At 33.9% G+C, this 16,424-nt stretch overlaps 1 protein-coding gene across 1 annotated transcript; it reads left to right on the forward strand.

Annotated features, from left to right (window-relative positions):
- Positions 1–1,215: 1,215 nt before the first annotated feature.
- On the forward strand, positions 1,216–11,440 carry LOC124416365 (viral IAP-associated factor homolog). The gene is made up of 5 exons (XM_046897342.1): positions 1,216–1,361; positions 1,898–2,039; positions 5,565–5,793; positions 6,590–6,798; positions 11,189–11,440. The coding sequence occupies exons 1-5, from the start codon at positions 1,359–1,361 to the stop codon at positions 11,323–11,325; spliced, it is 720 nt and encodes a 239-aa protein (XP_046753298.1). The 5' UTR covers positions 1,216–1,358; the 3' UTR covers positions 11,326–11,440.
- Positions 11,441–16,424: the final 4,984 nt, after the last annotated feature.

Here is a 16,424-nt window from a genome sequence, read left to right on the forward strand (position 1 = left end):
GATTTTTTTTTAAATTCATAACAGATAGTACTACATCTAAAACATTTTTATCTGAACTGAAACGTTTCCTGAACTTGTTGTTTAGAAAAGTAATCCGGCAGTATAGTTGTGCTTTTGAATAATTGAAATCTAAAAAAATTGAATTCATTCCTGAATATAAAGAGGTATAATAGAATTTTTCTGTTAAAATTGGGTGATTGCGTGTTTTAAAAAACACAAATTAAAAAAGTAATTTATTGTTATTTTTTTTTTTGATCGGCTTTATATTTGAGAATGATGAAGAAAATATTTTTTCATGTCTTTTGTTACCAAGTATTTGGGAAAAAAATCACAATTTGCTAATTTTTATTTTTAAAATGGGAAAAAAACGAAAAAGATGTTTTTTTTTAAATAACTCGAAAACTGTTTAAGAACAAAGGTTGAAATTTGCGTTGTACTGTTTTTATTTGGTAACAAAATGATCTCCAGAGTGTCGATAGATAACGCCGCGGGGGGCAGATTCAGCATGTTCATCGGGCTCTGCCTTTTTATCGTTCTGTATTGTTAAGTCCATTGGAATGTTCCCGTTAGCCGGAAAACAGCAGTTTCACACTGTTCACAGCGCCACCTATTTTCCCGAAAAAATCGGACCACTTTCTGTTAGGGGAATACCACGGACTTCCTATTCCTAACTCCGCGGGAAATACCAATATGTGGGAGATTTGTCTCGTGCACTGAAATATGATAGAACTGGAACGCGCCCGACCATTCTCTTGCATTAGACAAACCGTGTGCAAAGAGGTAGCTCGCTTGTAGTATCCTTGTCCTTTTCTTACTGAGTCACGCATGCGTACATCAAGTACCGTACAGCATCACCAAAATGTTAAGTCGTGCTACGTACGTCTCGTTACGTTTACGCCCAGTCAATGCTTCCTCTATCGCTGCATTCCGTGAATTCAATCACTTATTATTTTAACATATTGGGTGCGGTATTTTTCCTTCCTCAGTCACTGCATTCCGTGAATTCGATCACTTATTGTTGAACTAACATATTGGTCGGGACTGTATCGACAGAGGATGGGGATACCAATCGCCGCTCGGAGCTATCTCTCTCTATTCGGGTCGGAGCGGTCGGCTTGCGTTCCAGTTCTATTTCAGTGGTTTCCTGCTCCATCCTGCTCCACAGGCATGGCATACCTACATAACCGTTGCATGGTATCCCGTATCAGGTATACATAGGTATGTGTTTGCGAGCAGTGGGATGGGAAGCAGTGCCTCCGCGTGGAAATCTAAGCTTTTTTTGCCTACTCCTAAGAGAATTCTGTAGACAATCGTTTTTTCGTATAATCAATTGTTAATATCTTTACCTCCAACACAAAATGGTAAATATACAAGTTCAAGATTCGTAATACTAGCAATATCTCCGTAAGCAAGGTTATTTCTATCTGATCAATGGGTGTTACCTTATTAGGTACCGTACTCGAAACAAGAATTGTAGATGTCATTCATAGGTGTATACGTGATATTACAATAGACATTTCACACGTGACCATTTCACACGATTGCATCTAATCTACTCAAGCGCGGCAACGTCGCATTGATACAAGGCAGTTTTTGGAGCATTCAGTGTTGCCCAAAAATTATCCTAACAAATCACTGTCCGTTGAAAATTCGTCACATATTCATATGTGGATGTTGTGTGTGTGACGTGTATGTTTTAATAATCCTTTCTAAAAACACTGCCACACTTCATACGTGAAATTAATTTGGGATCGTATTACCAAACAAAAAAGGTTGATATGTACATACATGGTATTATTTATTCTATTCATTTCTGATTTGTTCAATTTATGCGTCCGCTGTTCAAATAATTTTGATTTGGAAGGAGACGTACAGTTGCCATTAATTGACATTTCAGCAAGACCCAAACGAAGATACCGAGTGGAATGATGCGCTAAGAAAGCAAGGAATTATTCCTGAAAAACAAAAGGAAAAAGAAATCACAGAGGATCAAATTGTCAATCTCTTAGAAAGTACAATCGATAAAAAATTGGGCCGAGGTATGTATCACGAGGTACATTTTATATGTTAATATAAATTACCGGAACAAGTATGTAATAACGATGTACGTACACCTGTATAGAAGCTCATGCAGATTAAGATAGGTAAATTTTCCTCTATTTATCAATGCACATTCATGGCATTTTAATAGTGATCTTGAGAAACGATCAACACCAACTTTTTGGACACGCAGTACTTTCACTTTTTTAGACATGGAAAGAATTGAAAATATTTGTTTCACAGTATCTTCTTGACAATTGCGTAACTTCCATAACAATCGCTTCAGAGTACAGAACGCATACTTGTAGCACTTTTTCAATTCATGCGTTCTTTTCAAACAGGCTGTTTTAATTACCTGCTAACCGCTGAGGATGCGCCACTGGGTGCTATCTGACCTGAATGGTTGCTTTCCTTTTAATTATTTATTACATTAATTTGAATTTTAAGTTGTGTAGTTATTTTTTTTATTTTCAATTTTATTTCACAAAACCTGACCATCATCTCTATACTTTTACTTTGCTTTTTTGTACTTTTATTCTGTATCGGTGTTGTTAAGTTTATTGTTTCTCTGTGTCTCTTTTACCTTCAGCATTTTGGTTTGTTTCGGTTAGTTTATGGTCTTTAATTATATTTTATTTTCTAGAGTAGTATTTTGGGATTTTTTCTATAATTTGAGATTTTTGTCTTTGTGATTGTTTAACTTGTTTAAGATAGATGAATTTAAGTTGTCCAACATTGTCATGGACTTTAATAAATACTAATACTAATTGATATAAAAAAAAATTGAGCCTATCCGTGACAACTGAAACTATTTAAATTTCCTACCATTTTTATGAAGTATTTTCAATTTCTTTTAAGATTCTCAAAATTTTCAAAGTGCTCTTGCTCAATGGGATTGAGAAGTGACTCTTCAAATTACACATGTCATGAGGTATAGGATTCGATGAGATCCATTAACCTGATCTTGGTAGTAGTCAAAAACAGTGGTGCGTCATACTTGAAATTCAAAAAAAACTTTTTTGTCACTTTTTCTGGTTTCTTGGATGTTGCTGCAATAAGAGTGTTCCTTCTTTCAACTAATATAGACGAATCGTGTTAGAAAATCGGAGAATACTTGTTTTACACAAGATTTTGGAGCTGGTCGGATTTTTTAAATCCAGACTTCAATTTCAATATCAGAGTCTCTCAAAATATTGAATTTATGTATGTTCAAACCTCGGTTCAAACTGATGTATTTCAAATCCCATAAAATTTCGATACTGGCGTACTCAAGTAAGTGCTAATTATTTTTTTCCTTCATTGAGTAAAAATCATAGCCAATTAGTAAAATTTCACTTTTCTGTAATCTCTCTAATAATCGCATAAAAGTGGGGCTTAAAATGTAGAAAGTTCAGAAAGTAGACGAGACGAAATACTGAATTATCAAAGATGCGAAAATCCCCTATCATTTTCTAAATGTAGAAAGTTGAAATATAGAAAATTTGAACTAGTATCGTCAAAATATAGAAAACAGTGATATAGAATCAGAAGAATAAATAGGAATATTGAAGAATTCTGACAATTCTATGTTTTGGTTTTACGTACTTTACTTTTCTATGTTTCGATTTATTTATATCTCGAGTTTATATATTTTCAGGATCTTGTAAAGTAGACTTTTGCGTTTAAAAAACACCTTACAATAATTATTCAGTTTGCAATTCTTATTCCGTTGAATTCTATGCCGAAAACGATTCAAGATGGAAAAAAGTGGGACCTCTTCGAAATCACTACTTCATAGAGTTGGAAACTAAGATGATCCATCTCCTTTAAAGAAACAGAAAACTGTTCATGCACGGAGAGAAAAATCAAGCTTTGAAACGATGAACCTTCATGCTTTTGGACCTTGTAATTTTTACATGCTTTCAAAGCATGAATTTCACGAGTTTAACCGGTGAATTCATCGTTTAAAAGCAAGACTCTATTCACGGGCTAGAAGGAGGAGATCCATGCTTTAGCCGCATGGACTTCGTGGTCCGAAAGCATGGAGTCTATCGTTTGAACGCTCGGAATGATTCAAGCCTCCAAACCATGAACTCCACCGCTTGAAACTGTGAATCTCGAGCGTTCCCCCTCCTTGCTCTAGCGGCTTATTAATTTTAACACTCGAGACCGAGAGATTCACAGTTTAGAACCGTGAAAGTCTTGCTTTCGGACCGCGAGCTACTGCAAGCTTCTGCTCGGTGGTATTCATGGTCCTAAATGACGAGGTTCTTGCTGCAAAAGCATGAGTTTCATGCGTTTCGAGCAGAACACCTTCCAAGCTTTAGAAGGTTGAATTCATCCTTTAAAAGGATGGTCTTTCCAAGCCTTCAAAGCTTGAGATGTTTCCATCGTTTCAAAGCTTGATTTTTCTCTCCGTGTGTATAATATTGATTTTTTTTTTTTTTAACGTAACTTGTTTATGAATATCTTTGGTGCTCACACATTTCAATATATATATCACTTTATCTGTTCTTGTCAGAATTGCAATCTAAAATTTTATAGCAATGGCGTATCATAATTGATAGTTCTCGCAAGTGTGCAAGTCTGTCTTCAGGGCATGGCGGTCTTGTGATCCACACATACTGAAGTTCGTGGTCATGCAATATGTGGCGATCACCAGATTCGCTCATTTGAGGTCACAAAAATTAATCAAATCATTGAGTACGCCAGTGCCGAAATTTTATGGGATTTGGAATATGTAGCTTGAAGGTACATAATGACAATATTTTTAGAATCTCTGAGACCGAAATTGGAGTCAAGATTGTGAAATTCTAGCAAGTTTCAAGAATAGCCGAACGTTGTAAAAGAAATTTGTAACTTCGATTTTCTATCAAACTGAAGTTTGTAACGTCGATGTAATGATGCATCTTTGAAAAACATTGTTATTTTGCAACTTAGGGATTACTTGAAATTTGGTAAACTGTTAAAACAGAATCAACAAACTCAGATTTTGTAAATTAAACTTCTTTATGTGTTCTAAAGGTGCATAATGGTAATTTTTGTTTCAATGTTCCAATATGTTGATGTTACTAACTTCAGCCTCATAATTTTGTAGCATGACCCATTTATATTAGCTGAAAAATACATGTGCATATGGTTTTTAGACTTTTGGATTATAAATTTAGGGTAAAAATACCACTGTTTCTGCAGCAAAGCCCGAGAAATCAGAAACCAGACAAAAAAACGATTTTTTCAAATTTAAAGTACGACATACCACTTTTTGACCTCTAACAAGATCGGCTAAAGAGGTCTTATTGAAATCCATATTCCATTGAGTTGAATTTCCTGATGAATTTACTTTGAAATGAAATGAAGAATTCAAGGTATTTTAATTGGAAATTCGTAGCACTAATAAAGACAATAAGACTGACCTTTAGTCAGGGAAAAGTCAGGGAATATTGTGTCCGAAAAATAAGGGTGACCGTGATTAACGATGAGTGAAAGCAAGTTTACCTATCTTGACCTGCATGAGTCCTGATTATTCTTTATTGTACTTGCTCCAGCCAGCCATAATGCGGACAGTCTAACACTCGACGAGCTAGATGAACTTGAAGATGAAGAAGATGAAAAAGTGCTGTTGGAATACCGGAGAAAAAGGATAGCTGAAATTAAAGAACTTACTGAGAATGCAAAATTTGGCGAAGTTAGAGAAATATCGGCTCAAGATTATGTTCAAGAAGTCAATTGTGCCGGAGAAGACATTTGGGTTGTTTTACATCTCTACAAGCAAGGGTAATGCAGAATGAACTTATGTACATCAAACTAGAAGTAAATTTGTTTATTTACATTGGATTATCATGATGTTATGGTCATCATATCAGAAATACGAAAATTTCAAGTAATTCTTAGCGACTGAAAAAGTCAGAGAAAAACGTAATTTTTGCGAAATAAAATTTCAAAATTATGTGATAATTCAGCTGTAATAGGCAAATGATCTTACTGATCTGAGCCTTTTATTAAGGTAGCATATTCTTCATTCAAAAGATAGAGGAAAACAGATTTCTGTCCATAGTAATGGTATATAGTGTATAATATTTGCAGTGTAATAATTTTTATTTGAAATAAAGGAGTACTTGCAAAGTCAAAATTTTTGCTTCACGAGAAATAGATTAACTATAAATCTCTCTGAAACTAAATACATTCGATTTGGCCCAAACAATTGAATTTTGGCCTATGTCAGATAAATTTGTAGATGTCAAAAATTTTATAATCATATAATCAAAAATCTGTAAAAATTCTGAAGTACTGTAAGTACACTGCTTTGTGTAACGAGCGATACTTTTTATGGAATGTTTTTTCATCGTGTCACCTCACCATACTTGCAACTATGTCGGTTCTTTAGTTATTTCACGTGAAAAATTTTGGGGTCACACGAATAACTCATGTGCCGGGTTTAAGTATTAATAATAGTAATGGTTTTGTTAGGCCTATTTAGAAAACATTCATTACATTTTTCGTTTTTTCACAAAATCATTGAAGTCCTGCCTTCAATTAACAATCACTAATCAATTATTTAATGTTCTTTCAGGATCCCCCTGTGTTCCCTACTGAATCAACACTTGACATCTTTGTCTAGAAAGTTCCCAGCAACGAAGTTTCTGAAAAGTATTTCTACAACTTGTATTCCAAATTGGCCAGACAGAAATTTGCCAACGATTTTCATCTATAACAACGGAAACATGGTTAAGCAGTTCATCGGCCCAATTGAATTGCGTGGAATGAAGATCACTGAAGCAGGTAAAAAAATGCATGTTGAGAATTGAAAAAAAAAAATTTTACAAGACGAACTTGCTGAGCCAACCATACCCGTTTTGTTATGCGATATGTTTCCACACCTAAAAATCAGTTTTGCACATTAAATTGTTTGATATAAAAGTTTTTATCAATCATTTGCTATCATTTGCTAGAATTGGTGCTTTGAAAAAACTATTTACCGCAAAATAACGTTTGACTGCTTTAGGATTGTTACACTGAAAAAAACACCTTCCTTTTATGATATATGTTGGGTAAATTCAAATCTTGATACAAAATCATCATAATCTCTGTTAGTCATATTCGTAATTTTATTTCGGCTGTATGCTGATTGTTAGGTTTCAAGAGATATCCTTCTGCATGGATTCTTTTCTCGATGTATAACTTTTTCGGGTGAAGGAGAAAAATAGTTGCTAGACAAAGCATCATAGTATGTATAAATGTAATTAAATTACCACTAATTACAGAAAAACCATCTCCATTATTGTTGCATGAATCACAAAGTTCATTGGGTATTTGTATTTTGCATTGCATGCAGTTTTGTGCTTTGATATTAGTCATAATAAGTGATATAATACACGGTCCGTAAAGACTGACTACAGCGTCCGCTCAACAAATTTACATAATTTTAATCAAATCATAATAAAATCATAAGGTTTTAGTGTAACTCGATACTTAGGGGTTGTCCGCATATTATGGAAAATATTTCTGGTAAGAAGAGGGTAGAATAATTACTTACTTGATAATATTTGGAGGGATAATATTAAAATTCTTTTAAATACAAACCTTCATATAATCCAGGATACTGTTGTTTGTATCAATGATGTTGAAAGTAGATTAGATAATGCCGTTGAGAAGATTTATGCCCTACAGAAGCATGATCACACTTCAAGTATGGAAAATAATATACAAATTGACTAGATAGTCTTATATGAATCAAGCGGAAGAAAAGGTGGTGACAGGAATATCCTGTTTCACAACATAGACGAAACCGAGGTTGAGGAATAAATTATTTTATGGCAGTAACATCAAAATTGTTAGATTAGAAAAGACGCCAAGTACAAAGTATATGTCAGTAATGGTGACATTTGAAGAAACTGCACGCGTAATCTGGGTACTATAAAATGCTAAAGCGATCACCAAGGACAATAGTAAAGTTTCATGAGACAGAACTTCTAAGCAAAGGGAGTTGTTGAACAATGTTGTTTCTGAATTGGATGACAGTAAGGGTAAAGGGGAGACTGATTTGATGATACGATTTATACATGGGATACCGAAAATGATGTCATTTCAACATGGTAATCAAGTGACACAAAAATAATGCATTATGTTAGTGGAATTAAAATTTACTATCAGAACGTGTAAAACATCACAATGAAGACTTGACTTCACCCCCAATGTTGCGATCTCATTAGTAAGCTGTAACATAATAGTGCTAACTGGGACCTGGTTAGATAAAGATTACAAAAACTATGATACAGTGTTAAATGACTACCTTATATATAGTTGTGACTATAATGTTCTTTCTTCCAATCAGTTCGAGGATGTTGAGTTATGATATTTGCGAAAAAGTTTCGTTAGTGATTTCGAATTCACTATAAAGACCGAATAAAGTCAGCAGCCTACTCCCAATAACAACCAAGTACAAACATTCTCTTGCTCCATACCCTCTCCTTGAACAACATGTAACAGAACGAAAGAAGGTTCAAAACAGAACACACATCAACTGAGTATACTAATCAGAGATTCGATTGAACAATTTGTAGACGATCTTGGCTCGTATCTATTCAGATAATCATCTGTAGTACCCCAATCGCCACATTCATCCAAGTTCCTCAGATGGTTCAGTAACTGTCTCAGGGTAGCCACTATGGGTAACAAAAATATACCATAAAGTTTATGAAGAATATAACACCATTAATTACGGGGCCCCTTTACACTACAGTAGAACGTCGGTCAATCGGAAGACCGCTTAACCGAACTGGCTGTAAACCACGCATCCCGCTCTTACCAGCATGAATTTTTTCAAGCGTTGATTGTACCTATTATGTACATGCATATCTTATTACCAGGCTGTTTACTTTTGGAAATGAGTTGCGATAAAAGTGATTGAAATTATTATAAGTATGGTTTTTATTTGTAAATTGATGAATAAAAGTATATAGTTCGATAATCCAAGTAGACCGATTTTCCGAACACCTATGTCCCGAACACTTAGTTCGGATCATCGACGTTCTACTGTATTTAGAAGCAAATGTAAAATCCTAGTGGAAATGGACTATACTAAATCATTAGAGGACACAGCAATGATAGAGGACTCCGACATAGAAACTTTATGAAAAATATTATGAATTTGTAAATAAGCGAAGAAGTAACGATGACATTTCGAGCTGTTTGTAATTTAACAATCTGGAGGCAGAAGATGGTCCTGATAAACTTAATTTATTTACTAAAAATTTCATTAGTGTTACGAAAATCAAATCTTGCCATTACCAAATTTTAATTGTGACATTATTGAAACCCTGTAAACCATTCAGTTGAGCTGCAGTGATATAAACTTTGCTTTCAATTCTCTAAATACTAACTCCAGGCTTGACCGTGAAGGTCTGCATCCTTTATTCCTCAAAACTTGTTCTGAATCCCTTGTATTTCTGTTTATGGTAATCTTGAACAAATCCCGAAAAGATGGTGTCTTCAGTTAGCCTCTTCAAAAGTGATATTGATAGCGTATCAAAATGGTGTGAAATGAATCAAGATTCCATGTAGACGAATTTAATGTTATCAGTTTTGCAAGATCATTGAAGGTGTATATCGTTAGCTATGAACTCTACTTGTTTCCATTAGTCTATTCAAGTCAAACCCAAAATCTCACGAGTGATATTTAACGAGAGAGTAAGTTTTATACCATACATTATCTTCATAAAAAACATGACTCTGAAGACACTGTATTTTGTATTAAGAGTTTCGAATGACCTTAAAATTACTGAAACAGTAGTAGCACTACATATTACGCTAGTCCATCCAATACTGATTTCTGTGTTCACCATCTAGTTTCCTCATTACGAAGCTTACACGAGCATAAGTTCCTGCGTGAGGTAGCTTATTAAATGGGGAGGCTTATAGCTAGATTTGAGCATGAATACATAGGAGATATCGCCATCTGTTAATCTTTGGGCCCTAAAATCTTATCTCCTACTGAAAATTTTCCACAACAAAGTCACTTGTGAATGAATTGTTAGCAAATTTAATTGAAAGTCAGAAGTCCCAGAGATAAAAAATCTGATTGGCTTGATTTATTTTCTGGATTCATTGGGAGATATAAAGTTTTATGCGGAAATAAATTATGGAAACACGAAAAAACTTGCAAACTTTTGCAAATATTGTCAAAACTACAATTTGTGATCAATAGGGATCTGGGTGCCTCCCAAGTACACAGATGGCGTCAGGCTCCAAATCACACATAACAATAGATTGCGCACAAAAGAGATAAAATAGGTCTTTTTGCGCCGAGTGTAAATTGCAAATACGCGAGGAGGAAAAAACTGCCTCCATGGTGCATATGATACTTCATGTAACAAAGGTGTGGTTTACTTACCTGTGGTTTTTTTTTTTTTACAGCGGAGTACAAAAAGAGCATTTTTAAGTATTCCAATGCTCTTTTTTTGTACTCTGGCAAAAACGATTACTTTATATACAGAAGGCAAGCAAAAAAAGATGCGCAAACCATGCTAATGCTAAATAAAAGTTATCTTACATCTGCATGTGCCCGATGAGTATGAATTTCGATATTTATAAAGGGTTAACCCCGTGAACTGAAGTAAACAATGCTTGTAAAATTTTCAAGCAGTTATATGATTTACTCTAAGGTTAATCTGGTGGATTTCAAATATTTTGTACAAATTTTCAATGTTTGGATAATTTTTTAAATTTCCAACGCAAGATTTTGAGGAGAGCAGGGAAGGGAAGCTCAACAAAGTTCTTTGATTCATTATTTGAAGGGAAGGAGGGTTCACAAACACGAAAAATCTACTTATATAATATATGGACAGCCCCTTATAGATGTACGTGTAATATTTGTAGCCTACTGAATATGTTATATGCCAACTGATATAAAAATATTCTATTATTTTGTAAACAAGTCAAGGTTCTTGGTGGCGGTATGTCTAAAAACATTCTTACTCGATTTTTAATACCGGGATTGGCTTTATATGTGTATTTAAAAAATGATAACTAAAATGCAATCTCAGAATTAGAAATCGACTTGGATACAGGGTTGACTTGTATGTGCACAATATGAGACTATTCTATGAATTATTAATCTATAATTCCAATGCCACAGTTTCATCTTATGGAATCATTTTTCCTCAATTTTCAGAGCTAGAATGGTTACTTGGCCAAGCAAAAGCCGTGCCCACAAAGATAACTGAAGATCCGAGACCTAAGGTACGTGACGTACTATTTTCAACTTTGAAGAATCAAAACGATGATCTTGCCGATGACAACGATTGGTGACATAATTACTTGATTTCGATTTTAACTTCACACAAATAACGAAAGAATAGATTTTATTTAACGGAATTTATATTATAAAAATAATAAAGAAATAAAGAAATATATACAAAAATAATTGAAACACTTTGGTCGTAACGATTTTTCTACAGCAGTTACATTGTGGTATTTTGCTCACTCCTTAGTTGTTCCATTAAAATGTATTGGAGAAAGTGTTTCAGTATCAAAAAGGAATGTAAGGGATAGTTCAACTTTCATCACAGAAGGGTACACGAGATGCCCCCCTTCGCCCCACACAAGCATCATGCGATGTGTGACATAATGGTGAAAAAATACAGGTTATTTAGGCCTCTGTAATGGTACTCAGGATACCATATCAAACTATATGATGTTAGCGAAACTATACTAATGTATTAATTATGCGCAGTGAGCCAAAAAGAGGGGTGTCGGTAAGGGCGTTTTAGAATTACATCAGACTTACTTAAAACCGTGGTATTTTATTTACTTTGATCAGAGTCACAACCTACTAGAATTATTTGCTGTCAAAGCAATTATCATATTTGAATCGAAATTTTTATTAACCTGTCGATTTGATTTATCAAGTAAGTAAGGAATCAGCCCATAATTACATGGTTCAAATTTGATAGAGAATTCCAGATGCTTAGAGAACGTGATTAATATTAAGGAAGAGCTGTTTCTCACCTTCTGTGCATTGAAAACTTATAAATCGTTAGGCTTATAAATTTATCTATTCATTGGATAGAACTTCGACATATTCTGGTTTGTCCCAATCTGAAATATTTTCAGTGGAATCTTCAGACATATTTTCCGTACTGCTGCCGCATGGTCTTTCCTATTCGTATTAATACAAGAAACAGATCTTTCATAATATTCGTCATGCTTTCGAAACATCTAGAATTATTTAAGGCAAGTTGAAACTATGTATTTATCATCCAATTGCTTGTGTGTTTTGCGCTCACATACTGCATGATATTGAAATAGACTGATTTATAGGAAATCCGATTTTGATGCGATGGCAAAGGAGTAAAATAATCACTTTGCCAATTTTTAGGCCATTTATATTAGTAGTTTTTGGGAAAGTATGCTTATAGGGCTCTTTAATGACGCGATGAAATAAGGTTGGCTTTCTCATGCAAATCTGAGATTTATGGTGGACCTATTCGCACCTGACTGCTTGGACAAAAAAAGATTGTAGTGGGTTGTGACACTCATCGAAATAAATAAAATATCACATTTTGAAGTGAGATGCAATTAAGGATGTATTGGCTATACATTCTCAACCAAAAGTGAGTTTTGTTGACAACATTGAATACTTTATGATGAGATAAAAATCTGAAAAAAATAAACCGTAATAAAGACGATAAGAAAATTAAATTGGAATAATAATAATGCCCGAAAGTTATCAGCAAATTGTTTAATCAAAACATTGCTTTTTTTAACATATTGTCAGGAAATGTTTTTTTTTTGTCATGTGAAATGAATTCGTTGATTTTTCTGAATACACATGAAATTTGAAAGAATGTTCTTATATTTTTGAATTTTCCGTTTTTGAAAATTTGTAAGGCTTTATTTACGAAACTATTCGTTTAGTTCTCCGGAAACTTTTCTAATTGTTATGTAAAACCTATCTACAAAAACGTATCCAAAAATCATGATTTATCTTCCATTTTTCAAGATTTAAAATGTTCGAAAATGAAAACTAACAAATAGGAGAATATTCTTTAAAAAATTCATGTGTATTCAGAAAAATCAACCAATTCATTTCACATCCCCATAAAAAAAAAAACATTCCCTGAAAATATGTCAAACAATATTGTGTTTAAACAATTTATTGATAACTTTGGGGCATTATTACTATTCAAATTTAATTTTTTTGTCATCTTTATTGTGGTTGATTTTTTTTTTAATTTTTATCATATGATAAAGTATGTAGTATTATATGTCAAAAGTAATTTTGTCTTGAATAAAAGATTAAGTGAAAAATTATACGCTATTTTCATAAGTATACAAAAAGAATTTAAAATAACATTGTTAACATAAAATAGAGAAATCACGGTGGCTATATCACAAAAGACCAATTAACAGTATGCAAAGATGTTCGCAGCAGTTTTTCTCTTACATAGGGATATGGAAGATTTACAGAGGTCAATCCATCTGCCGTTTCTATAAGCTAAAGCACTTATAATAGATTGAGCTTCCAGATTATTAGTGACAATGCGACGGTGAAAAAATAGAGGTCCTCATAATCCCTATAGGACCTGAGGCTAGGAATATTCGTTATCCTGTCAACCGCAGAGAAATCATGATCAAATAAACTCATAGGATGGTTTGTTAGATGGAAAGCAAACTTTGAAAATCTGTGCTGAACTTTCTCAACGATGTACATATTAATTCTCTTTAGTAGAAGGGTATCATATCTGAAACGCATAACATAGGATAGGTCAGACAAAGGGGACGTAAAGGGTTTTTAGGATGCAGAGGCGCTTAAACTCTTTGGTGGAGCGTAACAAACATCCAAGGGTCGTGGATGCTATACAAATGATATTATTATGGTGTTTATTAAACGTAAGTTTCGAGTCAAATATAACCCCAAGATCTTTTACAGAGTCAGAATGACTCACGGTAGCACTATAAACAGAATATTTAAAAGAGGAACCCTCTTTCCCTCTATGGTAAGAGATACTAAAACATTTATTTATATTCAGGCATAAGCCATTTGCCGTACATCAGGCATCCACACTGTTCAGATCCTTCTGGAGCAAAAGCACGTCCCCTCTATCACGAATAAGCCTGTATAAGGAAAGGTCGTCCGCAAAGAGCAGGAATTGAGAGTGGTTTATGACACGGTTTACATCATTGTAATATATATGAATTTGAAAAAATAGAAGTGCAAGTGATATGGTTGATTGCCGTTTTTTGTTTATACATAAATCAAAATTGAATGTCATCTATATATGATCAATAACACCGATCAACACGAATTTTGAATCTGGGTTCTAGATGTCAAATTTTCATTTCTTTCACGTAACTAATAAAAGAAGAAATAGTTTCATTAGATAAAGTTTGCTTTTGTAGAAACCAGAACGATATTTCGGATTTTGAGAAAAATCGCCTATTTTCTCAAGCATTTATTGAAAATAACATGTAAACAAACTTTAGCTTTGTATTCAAATCACTTTTATACAAAAATAATAATTAATCACAGGTTAACAGGAAATTTTTTTTCAGTGTATTTAAATAAATAAGCTTTCATTCTATACATGGAACAGTAAACAAAATATTCATTGATTACTTAAAGAGTTTGCTTTTGCCTTTTTTAGGTTGATAAACTTTATAAGGAATAAATGAAGATTTTGATTGTTATTTGATATATAAAATCAAAATTTATTCATTCTCATAAAGTCAAAAATTATTTAACCCGAGATTTAACCCTTAGCGGCACACATTTTTCCTTACTTACTATCGACTTGAAATTTTGTACACGAGGGTTTTTGGGGTCGCTGATTACGAATCTGCACTCAAAATTTAAAAATTTAAGATGGCGGATTCAATATGGCGGACCAAACGTGCAAAAACTCGTTTCACGAGAGCGAAAGTTGGTACTCGGGGGTTTTCAGGGTCGCTGATTACGAATCCGCACTCAAAAGTTAGAAATTCAAGATGAGGGATTCAAGATGGCGGATCCAATATAGCGGACCAAAACGCAAAAAGTCGTTTGACCTTCGCAAATCATAAAACCCAAGATCTTTTCCATACTTTTAAATCAATTGCAATCGTTTTGCGGTCATAAAATCGATCATTTGAAGTGCACAGCCGCCATATTGTGTCCGCCATTTTGAATTTTGCAAATCTGAAAACGGATTTGTAATCAGCGACCCAAAAACCCCCGCCTACCAAAAATCGTAAGGATACTCTCAAAACTATTTTCAATAAAATATTTTTTTTTTTAAAAAGTGCTATTTTTCAGAATTTGTTAATTTATATAAATGAATGAACGAAACATAAAAACAATTTGAATATAAGCTTTGATCCTCTAACATATCAAGATCATAACATTACAAAAAAAAACGGGTTAAATCGAATAAAACTACTCTAAAATCGTACAAACGTGTTTTAAAACAGGTGGCATTCTGGAATGCCACTATGCCGCTAAGGGTTAAATAAGAATAAAATTTTCAATTTACCACGTCTTTAAAATGAGGAAAAAAAGTATAAAATAATTTCTCCTAGCCCCATACAGATGTAAAATGCAAAACGAGGGGCGTTCTTCGTTTTAAATCTGGATGGTGCTAGGACAAATTATTTTATGCTTTTTAGTCCATTTTAAAAATGTGTTAAATTAAAAATTTTGATTCAAATAATTATTTTCTGCTTTTTAGCCTTGCGATGTGAAATTTTGCAATTGATTTTGAACATCCCGATGAGATTTTGACAGAGACACGTGGCAAATTTCAGGTCGCTGCTTCGAACGCTTCACAGTGAATGAGTTTGTCAGTGCGTTGGTGTACATCACTGCAGACCACGCCTGTCGTCTCTGTCTGTGGTTGGTCATCTTCATCCAACCTCTTCGACTACCTTTGGTCTCTGTCGGCTATTGCCATGTCCACTCATATTTTTATAGTTCAATAAATTAAGATTGCAAAATTTGTACCGAACAATCAAACAATTCAAGCAAGTCCATACCGAACAAACAATCAAACATTCAATACTAAGTTATGTTTAAAGTTTCAAGTCTCTAGCTCATTGGGAAACCATAGTTTCAAATCGATTGCCAGATTTGTACCAAACATAGAAACAAACAAACAAACAGAGCGACAAGAAAGCGAGCTAATAAAAACGTGGTAAAATAGTATATTGTGCAATAAGGAGGCAAACTCGGTCTTTTCAGGCCGAGCGTAATTTTGCAATATGTGCGTCAGTCCTAGGAGTGAAAAGTGGTATTTTCAGTACCCTGCGCATGCGCGTGTGCAGACTCACTCGACCGTCCTAGAAACGGGACTTAGTATATGGAAAACCGCGTAAAATATGCTCGCGTTATATAAAAATAATTTTTTTTTTCTTTTACTTGTGTAATTTCGGAT

The sequence above is a fragment of the Diprion similis genome, chromosome 2, assembly GCF_021155765.1.
Source record: "Diprion similis isolate iyDipSimi1 chromosome 2, iyDipSimi1.1, whole genome shotgun sequence".
NCBI lineage: Eukaryota > Metazoa > Arthropoda > Insecta > Hymenoptera > Diprionidae > Diprion > Diprion similis.